Here is a 22,075-nt window from a genome sequence, read left to right as displayed (position 1 = left end):
TCTGACCTTGACGAGAGCAGAGTGGAGGTAAATGTTGTGAGGCATGATGACGGCGCCCACGATGCCGACGGCCTGAGTCAGCTGGACGGGTCCGCAGCCCTCGCAGTACGGCACAAACATCCCCTTCAGCAGCTGGCCTTGGTCTGGACCCACTGTTACATACTGAAAAGGAAGCAAAGAGTGATTTCAAAAGCAAAACATTTAGAAGATGTAAATTAGGACGAACCTGAAGAGACCAGAGACACTTGGTGATTTTGCACCACCAGAGTTCAGAGTGAGTGTTGGGTGGCACATTTCAAGCTTGGTACAAACATTCATGTGATGTTTAGAGGAAAAATCTTAACACGGTGATCAAAAGATTTCAATGCGACATTTGTGGTTTTCAGTGAAGTCTTAACAACCTGAAGCTCATGTGTTGTGGTTTTTTTTTTTGTATTTATATAACTTTGGTTCCTCTTTTGTTGAGTTTCCCACATTCTTCTGTTCCTAGTATTCCCAGTGTTTCCCTGTCTTTCCATTCCTCTGTCTTGTCTACGGGATTACTGCCTTTCTCTGTATTTCCTGGAGTCTGTGATCTTGTCGAGGTGTCAGGGATGTTGTGACATTTGACCAAAACAATATTTCCCACTATGACTTACTGATTATGCCAAAAAATCATAATCATGATCATTTTGATAAATATCTTTATTTTCTTGTTTTAATAATCGATGGAAGCCGAAAGTCCATCCATCAATTCCTCTTCTAGAGAAGCCTGGACGTCCTCCAGCTCATCCAGGGGAACAGTGAGGCATTCCCAGCCAGCTGAGAGACATAATCGCTCTCGCATGTCCTGAGCCTTTCCTCCTACCTCCTACTGGAAGGACGTGTGGAACACCTCAGCTGGCTCCTTTCGATGTTGGCAGCAGTGGCTCTACTCTCAGTCTGACTGATTTCCCTCTCTCCACCACCCTTTGGAGAAAGCTCATTTCCACCACTTGTACCATCTCATTCTCTCAGTCACTACCCAGAGCTTGTAATCAGAAGTGAGGGTAGATTTAAGGTCACTCAACTTCAACTTTAACTTTCTTAGTTTCATCTCAAGTTAGTGTGTTTATTTATACAGAGAAATGGAGGAGTGGCAATAAGCAGATTTCACACAGTGGGCACAAGTTGAGAATGAGTGTGATTGCACAGGGGTAAGAACATTTCTGAACACATATTATTGAATGAGGTCTATTGTCTTGATATTCTTAAAAAAATATCCGGTTGAGATTTGGACATCATTTTGGATCCAGGGACTTCCAGGTAGTATTAAAAATATTTTGCTTACTTTTCCCCCACTGACATGTTGTGACCCGCTGATTGAGAGACCCCCCCCCCCCCCCAACTAATTTCCAGATAATCGTGTGTAAGTGTTTATACCTCATATCCAAATGTGATCCCCATGATTGTAATGAGGAAACCAAAAAAGGCTTCCAGCTTTCTCAGACCTGCAGAGACAAAAAATAAGCGGCGTGCTTCATTTATTGCTGACATGCCGACGTACAGTTTGGAAGTGATTAATCCAACCTACCGTACTTGTCCAAGAAGAGGAAGACAAACGTGTCAGTGATGGTGATGAGGACACCCCCCCATAAGGGGATCCTGTGGATAAACACAAACAACGGAAAAGATCATCGCCAAGGAAGTAATCGACTCATTTTATGGCAATCATCAAACTGCGACTGAGTCCCAGTGGCCGTTAAACTGATGCTTAGTCTGTTTACACCACCTGCCAGAGGAGAGGAGGTTGAAAGCGATGGCGCAGCCGATGACCTCCTGCATGTCTGAGCCGATGATCGCCAGCTCCACCATCACCCACAGGATGATACGAGGCACCTATCAGAGTCAGGCAGTGTTTACAAAGGTCTGAGCTGACATAGAATTCAGTTTGCAACACATCCGGCATGTGAGGAAACCTTTTATTGTTGGAGATTTTTACTCTGTGGCACAACTACTGCTTCTTACAGTGTTTGGGAATTCAGCTGTCTTATCAGCTTGTCCATCACCTGTAAAGCACTAAACAGCATGATTGGTGCCGTATTTACTGGACTTTTATTGAATTAGTATCCAGCAATCTCCTGACAATAAAAGTCAGGACCTTTCGCCCTCTGCTGCTTCAGTTGGTCATTGCCGTCACGCTGCTCACGTGGATAAATGAAGGCCTAGTTTTATGTCTAAGCTCTTCTCTGCAAAAATGTGAGCGAGGTGTGAGGAACAGAGGACAGAAAAGCTGAAGCTGCACAATGAGAATTATTGGTTTAAGGCATGTCGACGTGGAGGTGCAACAATCATACACAGTCACACCACAATTCAAGGACTTTGATGTAGGACAGAAGCCTTCTCTGCCCGCTCTTCTCCCATCCCATCTGGGACAGGTTGCGCCTTAAACCTTTTCAAGAACATATAAAGTGAATTTACGATGGCAGAAGGTGTTCATGCATTCCTGCTTGAGGACACAGCCTTAATTTACCTTTGACTTATAGGCACAAATTAATTTTCCGGGACTTCTTTTCAGCTTTTCATCATTCGATAAATCAATTAATAAACCAAGCCGGCAGTCAAAGCATTTGCATTTTCAACTGTGTCACTAGTCCTGTAAACTCAGAAAAGTTAACAGATTCAAAGATAAGAAGTCAATTCATTCATGCAGCTCTGCATACGTTTCCCTACTGAAGCTTAAAAAAATGTTTCCAACAGTGGGCAGTGTAGCCTGAGAGGACAGAAAGAGAGCAAACAGAGGCACATTTGTAACAGTTATTTTCTCTCTTCATGTTTTACAGATGCAAATATTTCTTATAAGCTGGATTTAAAAATATATCCACATGAATAATTCATGCTGTCACTGTTTTGTAAGTGTCACCGGCTCACGCTGGTTTGATTTAATGTTTTGAGACGCATAATCCAAGGATTACAGCTACTGTAACAGCAGTGCTTGTAATGCAAGGAGGCAGTTTCAGTAAACTAAGACTGCTTCTGCTCACAGCCTCTCAGTCAGACTTCATCCTGCTCGTGTTTTAGAACGGTGATGAGAAGAGAGAGCGCAGAAGCAGCAGCAACAACAACAACAACAACGGAAAATAGGACAATAACGGCCAACGTATCTCACAGTGTGGTACTGGCGGTTGCAGACTTCAGCCAGGTGCATCCCGGTGACCACGCCTAGCCGAGCCGCCAGCCTCTGCAGCAGCAGGCCGACGATGGTGGCACCCAGCAGCACCCAGAGCAGCTGAAAGGACGAGGGCAGAGAGCCGAACAGTTAATCAGAGCCTGTGAGCTGATAGGTAACATGATTGTGAAGCTGCCCTAAGATCTGAAAAGAAACTGAAGCCAGGAAGTGGTTTAAAACACCACCAGTAAATTATGAAATCTCTGTATGTCGTTCTGTCTGTTATTTGCCCTTCGATCAGCTTGAAACCCAGCGAGTTGTTGCTCGAGTACGTGTAGTTTGAGGTTGTTTGAATCAGTGGTTCTTATCTTTTGTCTAAGGCTGTTTTCACAGCTGCCGTGTTTCATCAGTTTAAATCAAACTGGTTTGTTTTCCCTCTTGGTGCGGTTCGTTTGTGCAGATGTGAACACAACAATCGCACACCAAAACAACCGTACTGAGATCGCCTCGGGTCTTGGTACGGTTCCACACGAACTTCAGAACGGTTTGTTTATCCTGTGAACGTGATCTGAACCAACTACAATGGGTACATTGCAAGCTTGTCTTGTATCCAGAGATGCAGCAAGGTAGACGTGCAAGGATCTGTACGGGCTGGCAGCTAGCTGTGAAACAAACCTAAATTCTCCGTGTTCCCTGATAGTCCAGAACACGGCACCTGCTTCCTGTATTTACTTTTGTTGTTCCCGCCCCAGACACACCTATTTTTAGAATTTCCGCTTTATTTTTGTTTTATTGTGTGTTATTGAGCCATTTTACACTTTTATTATATTTTATTGAGCCATTTTACACTGCTCAAAAAAAAACCCAAAAACGGTTAAACTTCAGTTAGGAAGCATAAACTGATTCAGTGGTTTATGTTCCTGACTGCACACTAATATAGCCCTGAAGTGTAACGGACTTTGTGTTACACCGATGATCAAGGGCCCACTTACTTTTTGGAGCGATGCAGCTTATATAAATTTCTTTTAGATTATAGTAAACTGTATTTTACTTGAAAGTAATTCTATTTTTTGGCACTACTGTCTGTTATTGAGCTATTTTTATATGTTGTTACTGGTTGTGTCAATGTTTTATCTTCTGTAACAAAGCAAGTTATCAACCTTTGGGATAAATAAAGTACGTCTAAGCCCAGCTTGACTTCTTTATCTTAAGTTGTGGCCCTCTGACAGAAACAGATTTGCGTATATAGAAAACTGGAACCTTTGCATTTTATGAAGCGCCTCTGCTTTTCAGTCAGTGTGAGCGCGTTTTCTGTGAAAAGAGACTGTTGTTTTGCGGCCACATTAACCTGACGTGAACTTTCACGAGTCCCGTACCCCTTTTTTACCATCTGCTTCTACTTCCCCTGTTGCGACATACTTCTTTCTTTGGTGGAAAACCTAAAAACGATAAAGGAAATGCAGTTTTATTCTTATGTCTCGCACTCCCTCTGCCTCCCCCATGACGGAGATGATGCTTTACTCTTCATCTATATTCTTATTTCATTTTAGAACTCTGAATATAATCTGTTTATGTCTTTCTTTCTTTTTTCCCTGTCAAACAAACATATTTTGATCGCCTTATCTGAATTAAATCAATTAACACTTCTTCTCAGCACATGTGTTCAATGTTTGTTTGAAAAGACTGCTGCTGCTGGTTTATAAAGCACAGAACGGTTTATAAGCCAGCATGTTTTACATGTCTGGTCTGCTGCGTATTGACCCCTCAGGTCTCCCAGTACAGGTCTGCTTTCTGTCCTCAGAGATAAAACTAAACATAGAAGCAGCAGCTTTCAGGCTTTTTGCTCCACATGTCTGGAACAAACTCACATAAAGCAGGAGTAACTCTGTGTTCTGGTAAACTAAGACTGAAGACTTTTTGTTTGCCACTGCCTTTTATTAAAACCAATTAATTCTTGAACCAATTTCTTTCTAATGTGCTTTTACACAGTCTTATGTTGCATTTAGTTTTATTCAAAGCTTTTTATGTTATTTTATGAGAAGCAATGTGAATTTTATTGTTGTTGAAAAATGTTAAACAGATTAACTTTGTCTTAATTAACAATAATTAATCCTCACATTACTGAGCCGCTACGAGACTCTTGAGCACTGCTTTTCTGTGACTGTGCTGCAGCCTTGTCGCTGTGATTGGCTGAGGCTCACAACCTTTAAAAGCCCTGCATACCTCAAGACTGACGGTCAGGATTAAGGCTTAGGGCCCGGTCACTCTTACACCAGTCTCAGTAAACATTCACTCAGTTTAAATGATGCGACTCCGAAGTTCAGGAATGTTTCCACCTGTTTAAGGGCAAAGGACACTTTTGTTAAACTTTGACCTGCAGTGCTGTGGGACTGGTGAATTTCAAAGTCGGACTTGTCTTTCAAGAAATATTGCTGAAATGCAAAAGAACAAATGACATAACCGGAGCAACCATTAATGCTGAAAGGTATCTACAGGTTGCAGAGAAACACATGATGATTTAGGTAAAGGCTTTGTCTGTTCTGCACATTTACCAGCAGCAATCCTCCATAATCTGAGTCTGAGCGCTAAACGGGCTTGCTAACGCTCTTGAAAGGAAGTTCAATATAGCCAGACATTCTTTGTGTTAGCTTGGAAAGACAAAGACTGTGCACGCTCACAGAAAAGTGGAAACACGGCACGTCATTAAAGTCTTCTTCTGCACAAAATGTTGTCATTGAGAGCTACCTATTTCATTGCTGCCTACACCAGGAGATAGAAATTTATAAATAATATGAGAGGTTAAACATGCCACTGGTGCTGCAAATAAATCTGCAACTAATATTGTGAATACTCAAGCTTTCACTGCAGTGCTGCTGTTTATTTCTAACACGACAGCTGCAAAGTTAGAAACTTTAAATCTGACTTGGCCCAAAGCGCGATGATGGAGAAAACCACTTTGGTTTAGTTGTCGGATGAGTGTGGAGTGAATTTCATTGACTAAATCAGCTTGGTGATAAACAGCCTACAAACACAGTGATTCTTTTTTAATCTAATGCATGTTGTGTTTGCTACAACTCCAACACTGGGCATCTGATTAGGACCAAGCTGAAAATCATATTTATGCACATTCCCCATCCATACATGTGACGCACAGTTGGTGCTGGTATAACTTTGTGAGGTACTTCTCAACAGATTAAATGTTAAAAAGAAATTTAGAGAAAAGAATTAGTGAATGTGGCACTTTCAGACAAATTTAAACCGAAATCCGAACGTAACCTGCTCTGGACCAGTTGATGTGTTCAGCATAGGTTACCATGGTGACATAGCCAAGTTTAAAAAAGCAAGACGTGCGACCCATCAGTCTGTATTTGCAGTACACTCACTCAGACCTGTTACCCACTGAAAACATTTGGAAGACAGTAAAAGACTAAACAATAAACAAGGCCAGAAACTGTTGAGCAAATCAAATTTTACCTCAAGCAAGAACAGGAAGATATTTTTTATTTCAAAATGATAGAAACTCATGCTTTCAATAACACTAACAGAGTGTGAAGAAGAGGTGAAGCAGCCCCTGTCTCAACTTTATTGAAGTTTGCTGCCGGCAAAAAAATTAAAATGAGCAGATATTTTAAAACAAAAGGTTCCCACTGTAAATATTAGATATGTTTAACTTTGTTTTTTAGCTAAGGCTGCATTTCTTTTTAATTTTAGTAACCAAGTAATCAACGTTTTTTGAATTTGTTGCCTTTCTTGGTCCTGTGTTGTTATAACTTAGATATTTGGGGACAAAACTGCTGCTTGTACAAAATAATTTGGGAAGTATAGTGGAAAAATAGTTAATTACCAAATAATTATCATAATTGCAAATAAAAATGACTTCAGTTTAACTTTCTCTGACATAAGCTAACTCTTAATCAACCAAAACACAAACCAAGCATGATCTCAGTTACCTTGAAGCCAGCTTTGGCACCTGACTGCAGGTCAGACTCGATGTTACCTGGATCCAGGTAGGCTATGCTCATCAGAAACCCCGGGCCGGTGAAGGCCCAGAGCTTGCGGAGACTTATCCACCTCTGTGGCAGGGGGAAACAAAAGTTGCACCACTAATAACATCAAATCTTGATTTAACTCAGGTTTGCATATGTAATCCAGGGTTGATTTACCTCGCCGTCCTCCTCAGGGACAGGGACTTTCTCATCAAGGTAAGTGCTGGAAACAGGCTCATCATTGTGATTCTGGAGGAAGACCGAGGGTGTGGAGTGTACTCTGTGAGTGTATGTGGTCTGGATCACCCCTTTCTCTTCAACCACGTCATCCGCTGAAATTTAACACCAACATAATGACAAAAGCATCGTAAGAAAGTAGAAAAGTGAACTTTACACAGGTCAACAACACACAAACAGCATGTTAGGCAGGCAGACGGGTAGGAAAACAACTGATATATACATAAAAATGCGAAGCTTATAGTATAATAACATAATGTGTTCCAGGTAGGGCTGTGCGATATGACCAAAATCTCATATCCCGATATAAGAATTCTATCGTCCCGATAACGATATAAATCACAAAATTTTTAAATTTTCTGTAAATTCTGTGAATCTCGGGCAGCTCGACTTGCGGAAAAGCCTGTTCTAACGTTTGAGTCTAAAGTTTATTTTTTAGCACCTGGCGGCTCTTTTTTTTAAAAATTCTCATCCATAAATAATCTGCTCTTTCACGTGATTCAGTTTATTTTGAAAGGTCTCAACAGGATCTTGAGCTTTATTGTGAAAGGTTTATGTGGAACATAAACAAGCGGACACCCGAAGGTGTTACCGTCGCTGTTGCTAACGACAACGCATAAAAAAGGCGCTTGTCCGTCAGTAGTGTGGTTATATTAAATATAAGACAAAGAGAGAACTTTAAGAAATTAATATAGCCACTACAGTGACCATCAGAACGATGAAAAAAATATTGCCGCAAACAGTTTATTTTGCGACACCACAAAACAAACGATAGCGTAAGATGAAACGATAGATGTTTTTATATCGTCATCGATATACATCGTTATATCGAACAGCCCTAGTTCCATGTTTATCTTTTAGCTTGTTGAGAATGCAGTTTTGTTTTAAACTTTCATATAAACCAAAGTTTAACTGCTGTCAGAGGTGCAGGTAATAATGCTGCCACGTTCAGTCAGATGTGTGTTTTGTCTCCTTTCTTTTATTCTGTTTCCTCTGCGTTTTCTGTAAATCCTATCCTTTAAACAGATAAAGTCTATCGTCCATCCAAACATCTATTAACTATAACCATGTGTCTGCTGAGATTACAGGGCCCCAAACACATAACTGAAGATACAATAAAAAAATACTCTGCTTTAAACAGTAATCTCACACCCAGCAAACACTTATTTAAAATCCTTTAAAAACATGACTTTATGAGCTGGAAAGTCAACATTAGAGTCTTTAGTTTAGGCTCAGGTCTACGTTTCCACTGTCCGCGTGCAGATCTCCACACAGCTCATCCCAAACAGCGAAAACTTGTTGAAGAATATTTTATTAGACAACATCAAGTTATGGTTAAAAGGTTTTAAGGTCAACGAAAAGACAAAGAATAAATTACGTGTGTCTAAATCTGCTTGGAAAGTGCCACACTTCTCCAAACTTTAAGGACGGGCATCTCTTGCTCAGAGGCGTCAGAGTTACAGTGCATCACTGTGTTGACTTAGCAGGTGGAAACGGTAGGTTTAGAGGCTTAAACAAATAAGCTCATCATGCAACACTCCATGAGACAATGCTTCACATGTAGAGAGAACGCAGTGGTGTAAAGAAGTTTTTAATATTAAAAAAATATGGCTAACTGACTGTCTTTTCTAAATGTCTGGTCTTGGTTGAAAATCCAACTTTAACTGATGTTGGACACGTCACCGTCTGCTGGATATCCATCCTGGGCTTTCTAGTTGTTTAATAACATCCTTTCATCAATTAAGCAATAAAAATGATAAAACCCCTGATAAAATAATCCGTTCTGACATTTACTTCTTAGTCTGCTGCCCTTTTTTTTGTAGAACTATTTTCAACTTTCTAGCAAAATGACTTTCCGCCTTTTCACTTTTCAGCCAGAACACGTGATGGGTTATGCCTCCTCCCTGTTCCTCCTGTTTTTTGAAGCCTTCAGGGGTCCAGGTCATGTGAAGGCTTTTGTTTACAGCAGGTTTCTCCTGTTTTAGTCTCTTAATCTGAGCCAGCAATGTCTCTGCTATCAGGAACATGAGCTGCATCAGTCTTATCTGAGCAGACGAGCTGCAATTATGGCTGAGCACGAATACATTCAGAACTTGTTCTTCTTCATATCAAGAACATTGTGTAAAGTTAAAGTGTCTTAATGCTTCTAAAACACATTAACCCAGTTTAAGTTGCCCGTTGGACCAGGAGTGACTTCCAAGACCAGCCATGACATAAATCCTGCTCACAGCTTTGCAGCTTAAAGTAAAATTTTGTTTGAGCTCAGAAAAGCTTTCGGCAGAAGATCCTGAGTTTTCTGCCTGAATCCTTATACACAGTGAAGCTCAAACATCCAAGAGAAAAGTTGTAAAATCATTATCATAATTTAAAATAAATAAAATAAGAACAAAAACTCAAATATTCAGCAAAGAGCTGATCAATTTTAAGCTTATAATTCATAAGAACTTGTCATTACTTCAGGAGAGGTTTTTCGGGGCTTTTTCCAATGTGACAAACATCAGAACAGCATAAACTGAGACTATTTCACATCCTATAACAGCAGCGAGTGGAACATTACCGATCCCCATGAGTCGACCAGCATCAGCCTAATCCTCGGCAGGAAACTGCCAGGAAAAAAATCAACAACATGCTGACATTTATCATTGTAAATATTTATATTGAATGATATTTAGACATCTATCCTGATGGCATTTTAAGCAATACTGTCCAGCCCAAAATAAGCAACAGCCAATATATGTTTATGAGTGGAAATGCCCTTTGAGAAGTGCATTAACTACAAATGCAGTGCAGCGTTTCACGGCCTGAGGAACTTCTCTGAGTCAAGCAGAAGAAACACTCAGATTCAGGTTTTTCTCTCTTTACCTTCAATCAGCAGGTGACCAACAATCACCGCTCAGGAGCTCTTGATCACATCGCAACGTCTTCTTTATTGTTTTGTACTTTTTAAAGACTTTCAATCCAGCAGTTTTCTCAAAATGTTCTTGCCCAGGGCACACCAAAGGGCAAGCCAAAATTTCAAGGCACACCTTTACAAAAACAAATAAAAAACGTACGTCTGCTGATATATCCTCGGTTCACGGCCTTCTTCTTCTTTTAACATGGAGATCATGGGCGAAAAACTGCCCCAGGGCCAGAACTGGTCCATAGACCATCATATATGATTTAAGTCTACTTCAACTGTGGACGCTCCACTTGAGTTTGCAAACAAACTTTTAGTTATAAACTGTAACAAATTTTCTCCAATTGTAAAGAAAACAGAAGTTTTCAACTTTTTCCTTAAAAAAAAAGCTTGTTTTTAAAACAAGGACCGGTTATTCTCTACTATGTCTAGCATATATTTAGCATAATTCAGCACTGTTTTAATTCACGTCTTTAAAGTGCGCACACCTCTGCGCTGACAGATCTAGCCTGACATCTAACAAGTGTCCCCACTCAACCGGTGTACGAGACACTGAGCAGACCAGGTGTCTCTCAGAGCACACATTTGGTTTGCAGTTTGTCTCTTTAGCCTGGGATCGTGCTAACTTTAACCAGCTTTTCCAGGCGGGTGACACACTTGAGCTGAAGGCTGTTGACATCCTCAGTCCAGCTGGAGCCAGAAGACAGGGAGCTGTCACTTTGGTCTGTACCAACTCCCTCTCTTCTTTAGGTGGACGGTCGTCTGCACCGGTGTTTAGTTGCGGTCTGTGCCACAGGAAAAAAGTGATCATATTTCCTTCCTGCTGTCAGTCGGGGTTGTTGATTTGGTACAGTCTTATAATTCCCACCATCTGGGAGCAGCACAAAGGACTGGGGACTGAGTGTGTGCAAAGTATCGAAGATAAAGTTAAAAAAAGGGTAAAAAGCTAATCTGAAGGCGCCTTAAACATGTATTCTTTTGTCCAGCAGGGTGCAAAAAGCCTTTAAGTTGTATAGATGCCTGTGGGGAAAACAGGCCTCAGTAAATACTTTACTGGTGACTTTATGTGTTCAGTTGTTTGTTTAAAAGGTATTTAGAAAATATGTGGCCACTCTTCAAGTCAGGAAGGAGGATAAACCTGTCAGGCTGTCAGATCCACCCCGCCCTTGCTTGTTACGCCTTTTTTCAAAATATGACAGACGGCAGACATGTTAAGCTCCGTGCTTCATAACAAGATGTCACTAACCACTGTCACAGTGGCTATGTCCATCTTTATATACAGTCTATGGGAATCACTGGTCTAATACAGGCATCCATCCCTTTTTCCTAAGCTTATTCAGGAGTGTTTGAGCCTATCCCAGATCTCATACGGAAGAGGGAAGGTACAGTGGGGCAAAAAAGTATTTAGTCAGCCACCGATTGTGCAAGTTCCCCCACCTAAAATGATGACAAAGGTCAGTAATTTGCACCAGAGGTACACTTCAACTGTGAGAGACAGAATGTGAAAGAAAAATCCATGAAGTCACATGGTAGGATTTGTAAAGAATTTATTCGTAAATCAGGGTGGAAAATAAGTATTTGGTCAATAACAAAAATACAACTCAATACTTTGTAACATAACCTTTGTTGGCAATAACAGAGGTCAAACGTTTACTATAGGTCTTTACCAGGTTTGCACACACAGTAGCTGGTATTTTGGCCCATTCCTCCATGCAGATCTTCTCGAGAGCAGTGATGTTTTGGGGCTATCGCCGAGCAACACGGACTTTCAACTCCCGCCACAGATTTTCTATGGGGTTGAGGTCTGGAGACTGGCTAGGCCACTCCAGGACTTTCAAATGCTTCTTACGGAGCCACTCCTTTGTTGCCCGGGCGGTGTGTTTTGGATCATTGTCATGTTGGAAGACCCAGCCTCGTTTCATCTTCAAAGTTCTCACTGATGGAAGGAGGTTTTGGCTCAAAATCTCACGATACATGGCCCCATTCATTCTGTCCTTAACACGGATCAGTCGTCCTGTCCCCTTGGCAGAAAAACAGCCCCATAGCATGATGTTTCCACCCCCATGCTTCACAGTAGGTATGGTGTTCTTGGGATGCAACTCAGTATTCTTCTTCCTCCAAACACGACGAGTTGAGTTTATACCAAAAAGTTCTACTTTGGTTTCATCTGACCACATGACATTCTCCCAATCCTCTGCTGTATCATCCATGTGCTCTCTGGCAAACTTCAGACGGGCCTGGACATGCACTGGCTTCAGCAGCGGAACACGTCTGGCACTGCGGGATTTGATTCCCTGCCATTGTAGTGTGTTACTGATGGTGACCTTTGTTACTTTGGTCCCAGCTCTCTGCAGGTCATTCACCAGGTCCCCCTGTGTGGTTCTGGGATCTTTGCTCACCGTTCTCATGATCATTTTGACCCCACGGGATGAGATCTTGCGTGGAGCCCCAGATCGAGGGAGATTATCAGTGGTCTTGTATGTCTTCCATTTTCTGATGATTGCTCCCACAGTTGATTTTTTCACACCAAGCTGCTTGCCTATTGTAGATTCACTCTTCCCAGTCTGGTGCAGGTCTACAATACTTTTCCTGGTGTCCTTCGAAAGCTCTTTGGTCTTGGCCATGGCGGAGTTTGGAGTCTGACTGTTTGAGGCTGTGGACAGGTGTCTTTTATACAGATGATGAGTTCAAACAGGTGCCATTCATACAGGTAACGAGTGGGGGACAGAAAAGCTTCTTACAGAAGACGTTACAGGTCTGTGAGAGCCAGAGATTTTCCTTGTTTGAGGTGACCAAATACTTATTTTCCACCCTGATTTACAAATAAATTCTTTACAAATCCTACCATGTGGATTCATGGATTTTTTTTTTCACATTCTGTCTCTCACAGTTGAAGTGTACCTCTGGTGCAAATTACTGACCTCTGTCATCATTTTGAGTGGGGGAACTTGCACAATCGGTGGCTGACTAAATACTTTTTTGCCCCACTGTATATCTAGGAGAGGTTTCCACAGCACAGAGACAACCATCATTTACACCTACGTCCAATTTAGAATCAGGTAACCTAAGATGCATGTCTGTGGAAGATGCACCACCATAACCCTGGTCAGCTGTGAAATGAGACTCCAAAAGGAGACAGAAATACTGCAAGCTAGTAATTTAATGGTCTCCATATTTTAATTGAAAAAAGATGCAAAATAAAAAAAATCAGAGGACTCAAATTAATTCTCTTGTACACAAATTTGTTGAGAAATCTATTTGGAGGCAAGTTGTTAACGCCTGGAAAGGGAAAGCAAAGTTCGAGTCTTGGTTGAACAGAGATGAATTAATAATACGATAAAAGTCAACAGTTTGTTCTGCTTTTAGGGGAAAAGAGGAGCTGATGCTTCACTTCCCCCGACACGGAGCAGATTTGTGTTTTGTTGTCACGACGCTGTAACGGCTTCCTGTAGCGCTCCATGTCGCTGAGTGAGTCTGGCTGAAAGGTTTCATGTATTTCATAAAAATGTGATGAGTCCTTAAAAAAAACGCTGTGTACAGGATAAACATCCTCACCTTGTCCTTCAGCTTGCTCTGGCTCCTGGTCTGTGGGAATACTGGGAGGTAGCGAGGTAATGTGGATCTGCTCAGGAGCGGGGTTTCTGCCTGGAAGCAAACAGGTAATTATACTGGGATTAAAGTGATTTATGTAATCAGAGTACATACACAGAATCAAATCCTTCACACACAGAAAACTATGAGAAACTATGTACAAATGTGTAGTCGGGGCTCCACTCAGTTCTCTCATATGTGTATGTATTGTATTCTAATACTTCAAAAGACATGTGCGGTGCTGTGCAAACGTCTTGAGTCACGCCTCAGTTTTTAAAATTTTCTTGCAAAATGTGAAAAAGGTGCAAAGATTTATTGAAACATGTGCAATATAAGATAAAAAACAGAGTTTGTACAATTATAACGAGCTTGAAAGTCGATATTTGGTGTGACCAGTCTTCGGGGTTAGTTCTCCAGGCCTCTGGAAGGACTTTCGAAGCTCTACTTTGGATGTTGGCTCATTTTTTCTTCTGTCCTCTGTCCAGATGTCCCTATAATGCTTCTATAATGTCGGGGTCCAGGCTCTGGGGAGGCCAATCCATGACTGATAGACTTCCACTGTATACTTTTCTGTGCAGGTATGACTTTACTGCACTGACAGTGTGTTTGGGATCACTGTCATGCTGAAAAATGAAGCTTCTCTCAATCAGACACTTTCCAGTCTTACAGGCTAACAGATGCAGACACCCACCGTGTACCTCTAATAAAAGCCTGAGCCCCCCAAAAATAATGTTACATTGCTTTTGTTGCTCATTCAGCTCAATAGTTACAGTTTTTATTCATAACAGCATGCTTTTTAAATGATTAAGCATTTTATTTGAAATCACATCAGAAAAGAAGCCTGTAATCACACATTTATAAGTATCAGTATTTTACGCACATATTTTCTGTTTACAGCGCTCATCACACATTTCTAAATAATATTGGTACAATTAAACTTCCACAGATGGACAATTACTTTTATTATAGAGTCATTTAGAATTTTATAATATAACACACGGGTTACTTTACTGATTTAACTGCAGCTCGCATCAATACTGTAAATTTAATGAGGGCAGTTAAGGGGGTATAATTACCTAACAAGTTCCTGTGATAGTGTAACTTTATACAACAGGAAACGATAAACCCAATAAACACGACTAGGTTAATATGAACTCTGTGACACGATAAATCTGTCACTATAATATCCTATAATTTGTGTCTGTGTAGATCTCCAGGCATCATCACCTGTGCTGCACGAGGAAACAATCCAAAGGGAAAACTCACCTGAGCGCAGGAAGGAAAACATGTTTCTTCTTTGTGTCTTTAACACTTTGAAATCTTCTCATCGGACGAAACCAGAACTAAACTTCTGAACTCCAAGCCGCTAAACGTGTCCTCGCTTCCTTCTTGGATCCAGTGGAATTTACGCGGAGCAGGAACATCCGGCAGGTTGGACATCCTCTCCACGACTGAAGGTGTTGACTTATCGTGCAGGTAAAGAGGAGGAGGAGGAGGAGGAAGGGGAATCTCCCTGAGGACAAAGTCACACATATAACCTTAAACTTTGATAAATGATCCCGTCCTCTTGCCACTTTCTACCACGTGACCAGGTTTGCCCGAACAACCTGAGCTGAACAGCAGGAAATGAGATCTTGTGCAGGAGATTTCAAAATAAAGCGAACGACCTGGTTAATATTTTAATGAAACATTAATTTTCACACTCGTCCGGGTGGGAGTGAAGCTGAAATCCACGCGTCAGCTTTTTTTTCTTTCTTTTTTTCTTTTTTGTGCTGGCTTCAATTCAAAATTAAAGTCACATCAAACGTTCCGAGCTGCAATTTTCAAAGTAAAGTCCACATGAGGTAGTGACAGGTACATAAACAGACTAGAGTGCTCTCAAATTACAGGGAAGTGAAATTATTCACTTTACCGCTTCAAACTTTGGACGTTAAACGCAATTATTAACCTTTTATCTGCGAAATTTACACGAAAACCTATTTTTTTGTATTCAAAAATATATGTATCTTTATAGCCTGACTTACATAGCTGGTTTTGTAAAAGAATAATCACATCTCTGTACGTATATGGTAATTTTCTGTGCACATTTTAGCTTTCATTAGAATAGACAGACTTTAACTGCTTATTATGCAAAATTGAATTTAAAGTTTTACTTGCGTCTCAATGTCTGAATAAAAAAGGAATTTCACTTTCACGCCACACCTCATGTTCTTTTAGGGACGCTGTATATTTGTATTATCTGACAGCTTTTTATTAATCTCTGACAACTTAAGTATAACGTTAACATTTAAAAACCTGAATAAAACCTGAATAAAAAAATAAGAGCAATGCTACAGTTGTAATCAGAGGTTTACATCCACTTATCATGAGCATGGATATTATTGGGATTTTAATGAGTTCCTTGATTCCCCATTTGGTTAAATGTTCCAAAATGTAAAACTTATAGTACACAAAGATGTCACATTATTGGTTTTATTCAGAGTCTCGACATTGGCTTTGTAAAATAAGTGAGTATGGTTAATTAATAGTGACAGCTATACAAATACACAACACATCAACACCTTTCCATACTGCCGGGATTAGCAATACAGACACTGACAGAAGACCATCAAAACATAAATTAAAGGAACCTAATGCAGCCGTTCCCACAACCTCCATAACGAGGTTGACGCACGTCTGTGTCCATGAGAAACTTACTTTTACTTTTAATCAGGTAAAATTGTAGCTTTAGATACATTTCTCTAAAGAATTTAGCTTTTAGTCATTTAATACTAACCTGTAATCATCTTTCAAGACACCTGGTGTGAGTCAGGTCCCTAAATTGGGCGGCACTAGCTTATTAATTATTTATTTTAAACTTAATTTATAACCCGGAAACCGTCCAGAAACCAGAGTGGGCAAAACAAGCCACTTATCACTGCTGTTTAACTAGCAAATCAATCAATAATGAAGTTATTATTAGGAGCAACAATGTGCTAAATGTACTGGCTTGTTAAAAGTGAGACAATGAATCTAAAAACACTGTGAGCCAGTGTTAAGATACCAAACTTGTGTGTGTTTTGCTCTTGTTATAACTTTAAATAGTGCAAATTAACCACAAGAATACTGATTAAATAGTTTGTTTCATTTTTAAAATCGCACAGTACAATAAAACACGTCTTTTGTTTGCTTTACAGTTAATTAAACCAACTGTGGTGCAAAATTATTCGATTTAAAATTAGACAAGACAAAGAAATGGATGTGGAAGAGAAGAATGTTTCTAAATCCTTGTCAATCCTGTTGCAGATTGGTGTCTTGTTGACCAAACAACGATTTAATTGCAGCTTGCATCAACAGTGCAGTTTAATGAGGACACTCAGGGGCTAAAATTATCTTTCCTTGCACATGACAACAAGTTCCTGTGATTATGTAGCTTTATACAACAGGAAACAACAAATCCCATTAAACACTAAAAGTTTATGTGACACTATAAATCCGTGCTATAATATCCTAAACACATAAACTAAAAAGAGAACATGTAAAGAAAAGAATATGAGCGAAGCTGAGAAATAAAACTACTCAGACAGGCAGACAGGTGAAAAGGTCTGAATAAGGTTTCTAAAACACTAAGAGTCCAAACATACTGGAAGCTGGAGACAAAATGTGTGTTTGTTTTGTATTTTAATTTTTAAAATGTTGAAATTATTAACAAAAAATACAAAAGATGCCATGCTCTCAACCCTTTAATTGTGGTATACTGCTGTTGCAGTATTTACATGTAATGTGAATTTAACAGGGTTGCTTTCATGCAAAAATTAAAAATCGAGATGTTTGCTTTGTAAAATGAACATATTTAATCCAAAGCCATAATTATTGTCCTTATCAGATATGTTGTTGCAAGGATACATTTAAAGAGTGCAGTCACCTCCTGCTGCAGGTGTCTGTACGCCCTCTAGCAGCAGCAAGAGCTGTGATTTGTTTTTATGTCCAAGAGAGACTTGAGCCATTCTCTGGAGTGAGTTACAACAATGAGAGCAGCCACTAGGTGGCGACAAATGCTGACTGATTTACACTCCGGAAGCGCCACTCTGCTGAGAGCTCACTGCACGGATGTGTCACTGTGCTGAGCTTTTATTTTACTGACGCCTCAGTTACACGGTGCTCTCCACGTTTGAACATCACACACCAGCTTCATCTGCTGGTTTTATATTCTGAAACTCCGGATTCATCGTTCTTTTTAACAACAGGCAAACTGAGCGACTAGAGCTGGGAAAAAAGAATTACTAATAAAATCAACGCTGGCACAGAGAACCTATTTATTTTATTATTGTTATTTGCCCCTGTCGAGGCGATTATACTTTATTAAATGTAAAAAAAAAAAAAAAATGTGTGTGTATATATATATATATATATATATATATATATATATATATATATATATATATATATATAAAACAAAGTGTTGATGTTTTAGTCTAGTTTAGTTTTAGTCAATTCACTTACAAAATTAAAATAACTAAAATAACTGTGCAGGAGATGTTTACTGATGAGCTGACGACATTTGTCAGCACACATGTGGAGGCTTTGGTACAAATTTCCCGACCTGTTTTATGACTGGGTCACGTGTTTGTGTTGAAATATGTGTTGTGAGCTCATGGAAGTGGTTTGCAAAGCGGCTTGCATGTGTGCAGCAGCAGACTGCAGTAGCAGCGTATGTATGCGATTCATTAAATAGATGCTTAGAATCAGCTGGGCTGTCAGCTGATTCAGGATGACATCTGCTGGGACTGTTGTGCTCTGGTCTGATGTTTTAGTTTAAGGTTATGCAAACTCTTAAGTAAAACCCAGTATTGCATCATACTTCAGGGCACAAAAGAACGTCTGTTGAAGCCCTCATTACTTCACCGGACACGTCTGTGCAGATAATGCTGCATAAATACTCAAGAAAATATACTTTTTGCTGTTTTTGTCTGTGTTTGGCTAATACTTTAACCTCAGGCAGAGAGCTCCCAGCACAGTTGCCACAATACTGGTAATGTTTCTTTTATAGTCTTATAGAAAGTAATAAGATGCCCAGCTTTTCCAAGGTTATGATTTAAGATTAATGGCTTACTTAGAAAATTGTGACCAATATGATGATGATGATGATGATGATGATTATTGTTGAATTTAAAGCAGAAGGAAGCTAGTTGTAGCTTCAAGGACCTTGGAACCCTGCTCTTCGAGGAATAAGCTTTTTAACCAACTATGACTTTAACTGTGATCTTCTTGGCTCTTACAGAAAGACTTTTAGTCATCCTTTAAGTGTAAGGATATTTTTTTAAAATGAAAAAGCATATAGATAGAGTCAGATTTAGTCAGTAACAGCTGTGAGGCCAAGCTGAACAACCTTGGGCTCTGTGAATCAGACACAGTTATTAATACAACAAATCTGTGAGCGAGATTTGAAAAACTGCAAAATTGACTTTTTTTTTTTTTTTTTTTTTACATCCATCTAATCAAAAAGGAATTAGAGGCTAAATAAAAGCCTTAAAACCCTGAGTTATTAAACAAAATCTCAGTTTCAGTTCAGCAAAAAGTGATGTATCAGAAAAAAATGATCATACCAGACAGAATTCAGCTTTGCATGACTCAAAGTTCAATAAAGATCCTTATTCATCTCACACTGTGCCAGATCTGGTCCTTTGCAGTTTTTAAACTGGTCTCGTGTCAGTGTAAAATTCTGTCTCATCCATTTATAGCTAGAACTAAACACACAGGTGCAGCTCTACAGCACCTGTAACTGTGGACTAGCTGACACAGAATGGCTACAAAAAGGAAATCTGAAGCTGAAGGAAGTCAGTTTCACTGGCGGTCGAAGACTGAGCAGCCTTTATCCTTACCGAGTGTAAAGACTGTGTGTTGATTGGCCACGAGACTATTTCTGTTGTAAAATAAAGTAATTAGCTTCATCACTTTGATGTTTGAATGTAAATATTAACACAAATTATGGACTCAAAGACAGAGAACAGAGGCTTAATTTTATGCACCACCAGCTGCATGGCAGAAGGGTTCAGATAAACTTTTGTTCTGCTGGTTCTTCACCAAACTTCCTGCACAGCTGTTGGGTTGTCATCCTCGGGCAAGGGCAAGATTAAAGATCAACTACTTTTCTTTAACACCAGGCTCAATTAATTCTTATTAAATGACCAAAGGTAGGAAAAGCTATGATATTGAAGCTTGTGAAATGGGTTGGTATTCTATGCATTGGATGAGGTCTTAGTTCTTAGGTCTTTACCTGAAATGTAAAGGGGAACATTTATGCTGCCATGGCCGCTGAGGCTGGTTATGTTTGGACTCGTGTTTAATGTTTTTCTATGTCACTATCGCAGTAATTTGGCTCTCATTGATGACTTCTGTTCTCACCATGTAACTCCAGTCTCTTGTTCTGTGTCGTGTTTAAGGAAACTGTTTACCTACCTGTAAGACTTACCTGCCTTGCCTCGTGGAGATCCATGCTTGCAGCCCTGCACCCTCCGCTGAAATCCATATTCTCTGGTTGCCGTCTCTTCATCTCTCCTGGAACCGAGCCTGCCCTCTGGCTCTTCTTCTCAATGCTCTAACTCATCACAAGTAAGGAATACAAACTACGACTCGCCGCTTTCAGTCAGCCAGTCCCATTATTCATGCCAGTGCCATTCCTTTTTACAGACCCTCTCAGACGGTATGCATAGCTTCCAGCCCAAGGGTGTCAAAAATAAAGCCTGGGGGCTCCAGTCTGGCCCACTGGGCGGCTTTGGAAAATGTGAAGGAGGACGTAGAGTTTAGATTTTTAACTGTATTTTTGCAGCCATAATGCACCAGCATAAATCATAAGTAGCAGATAAACAGTTAAATGACAGAAAGCTCCTGTTTTTTTCACTACATTTTCGACTGCTATGGAAATTTGGTTTTTACAATAGTGCTAAAAAATAAAATAAGGATATATTCTGTGAATTAACAGGACAGTCTGCACGATCGCCTAACAGAACTTTTTTTTGTCATTTTACACATTTATCTTTTACAATTTATACCCAAAGAGTCTGACAGACTACTTTCCTTTTCTACAGCAGAATTTCTTAAAATCTGAGACGTACTGTTGGACTTACATTTCTTTTTCTTATTTTAAAATATCTTGGTTGTTGCTGTGAAATTCTTTGCACTGACTCATCATTTCATTTTGCTTCCTGTCTTGAGTTTTTTATTTTTGCCTCCCCTGTTTCCTCTATTGGTGTTCTGTAGGGTTGTTTCCTGTTTTCTCTGGGTTTCACTTCCTGTCTGTGTTGATATTGACTTGTTATATGCACCGATAGTCCTGGCCTCCTCTTTGCCTTGTTGCATGGCCTGTTATGTTCCTGGTGGAGTTGCTTAGTCATGCAGTTTGTTTCTCACCTTTTGCTGAATAGTCTGCTTTACAATCCAGTCTTAAACTACAATAGTACACTACACTCCAACATTTGCAACATGTTATTTTTATCCTTTTAGTCTTTTAGGGTAGCTTTGCATGAATCATAGTGCTTATTCATCCTATATTGGGGGTGTGTTTGAATACTAAGGTTTCTAAGTGAAATGGCATTGAAGTATCTGCATGGGGGCCACAATATGAGCCTTTTGAAGTCTCCAAATACTGAAGAAAGGAGCTTCAGTGCTTCCTGTCTCCCCTCCCTCAAAAGACGATAGATTTATGAGAAGAGAGGAGGAAAATGCCATCCTGTTATTCACAGCGACCGACCATCTGACCGTTCATGAAGATGATCAGGAATACTGGCAAAGAGGCGAATATCATGTAAATGTTATTATAAGTGTGTTTTTCATTTCATGCCATAATCTGCTGAAATGTTGTCAACAGCAGCCTGTTAAACTCGCAGCTGAACTCTGAAAATCACACTGCTGGAACAAAATCTGCTGCTTATCGACGAGCCGCCTCGCACGAAGCTCACAGATTTAAATAGCCGAGCTACTTTGGGCTGCTCCCTTATTCACCAGGGGTCACCGCAGCGGGTCGCTCCGCATGTTTGATTTGGCAGATTTTTACACCAGATGCCCTTCACGACACAACCACCAGGGGATTTGTGTCTCCTCCCAGAATCAAACTGGGGATCATTCGCTCGTTGTGGGGCTACCAATCAGAAGATCGGTGGATTTAGCTGTGAGTGCTCAGCTAAAGGTGCTGCATAAGTCTATTTATCACTTGTTAGGAGACCACGACACCATGATTTATATAAATTCTCCAAATCC

The 22,075-nt window shown here is 40.1% G+C and overlaps 1 protein-coding gene across 3 annotated transcripts in view; it reads right to left on the bottom strand.

Annotated features, from left to right (window-relative positions):
• The window catches only part of LOC309696637 (natural resistance-associated macrophage protein 2-like), a 32,159-nt gene extending 16,713 nt beyond the window's left edge, over nucleotides 1-15,446 (bottom strand). Inside the window, exons 1-9 of one of the 3 annotated variants that reach the window (XM_082517937.1) lie at nucleotides 15,107-15,446; nucleotides 13,805-13,894; nucleotides 7,291-7,445; nucleotides 7,078-7,200; nucleotides 3,128-3,247; nucleotides 1,751-1,857; nucleotides 1,553-1,623; nucleotides 1,402-1,469; nucleotides 7-162 (exon numbers count right to left, since the gene is read on the bottom strand). In XM_082517937.1, the coding sequence (XP_082374063.1) occupies nucleotides 7-162; nucleotides 1,402-1,469; nucleotides 1,553-1,623; nucleotides 1,751-1,857; nucleotides 3,128-3,247; nucleotides 7,078-7,200; nucleotides 7,291-7,445; nucleotides 13,805-13,894; nucleotides 15,107-15,128 (912 nt within the window). In that variant the 5' untranslated portion in view covers nucleotides 15,129-15,446. Of the gene's footprint in view, nucleotides 1-6; nucleotides 163-1,401; nucleotides 1,470-1,552; nucleotides 1,624-1,750; nucleotides 1,858-3,127; nucleotides 3,248-4,475; nucleotides 4,872-7,077; nucleotides 7,201-7,290; nucleotides 7,446-13,804; nucleotides 13,895-15,106 lie in introns of those variants that run through there. The other 2 variants (XM_082517938.1, XM_082517939.1) reach the window with 2 other exon arrangements.
• Nucleotides 15,447-22,075: the final 6,629 nt, after the last annotated feature.

Source organism: Aulonocara stuartgranti (genome assembly GCF_965226115.1).
Source record: "Aulonocara stuartgranti genome assembly, chromosome: 20".
Classification (NCBI taxonomy): Eukaryota; Metazoa; Chordata; class Actinopteri; order Cichliformes; family Cichlidae; genus Aulonocara; species Aulonocara stuartgranti.
Note: the sequence above shows the minus strand (reverse complement) of the source record. Positions and strands in the feature narration are given on the sequence as shown.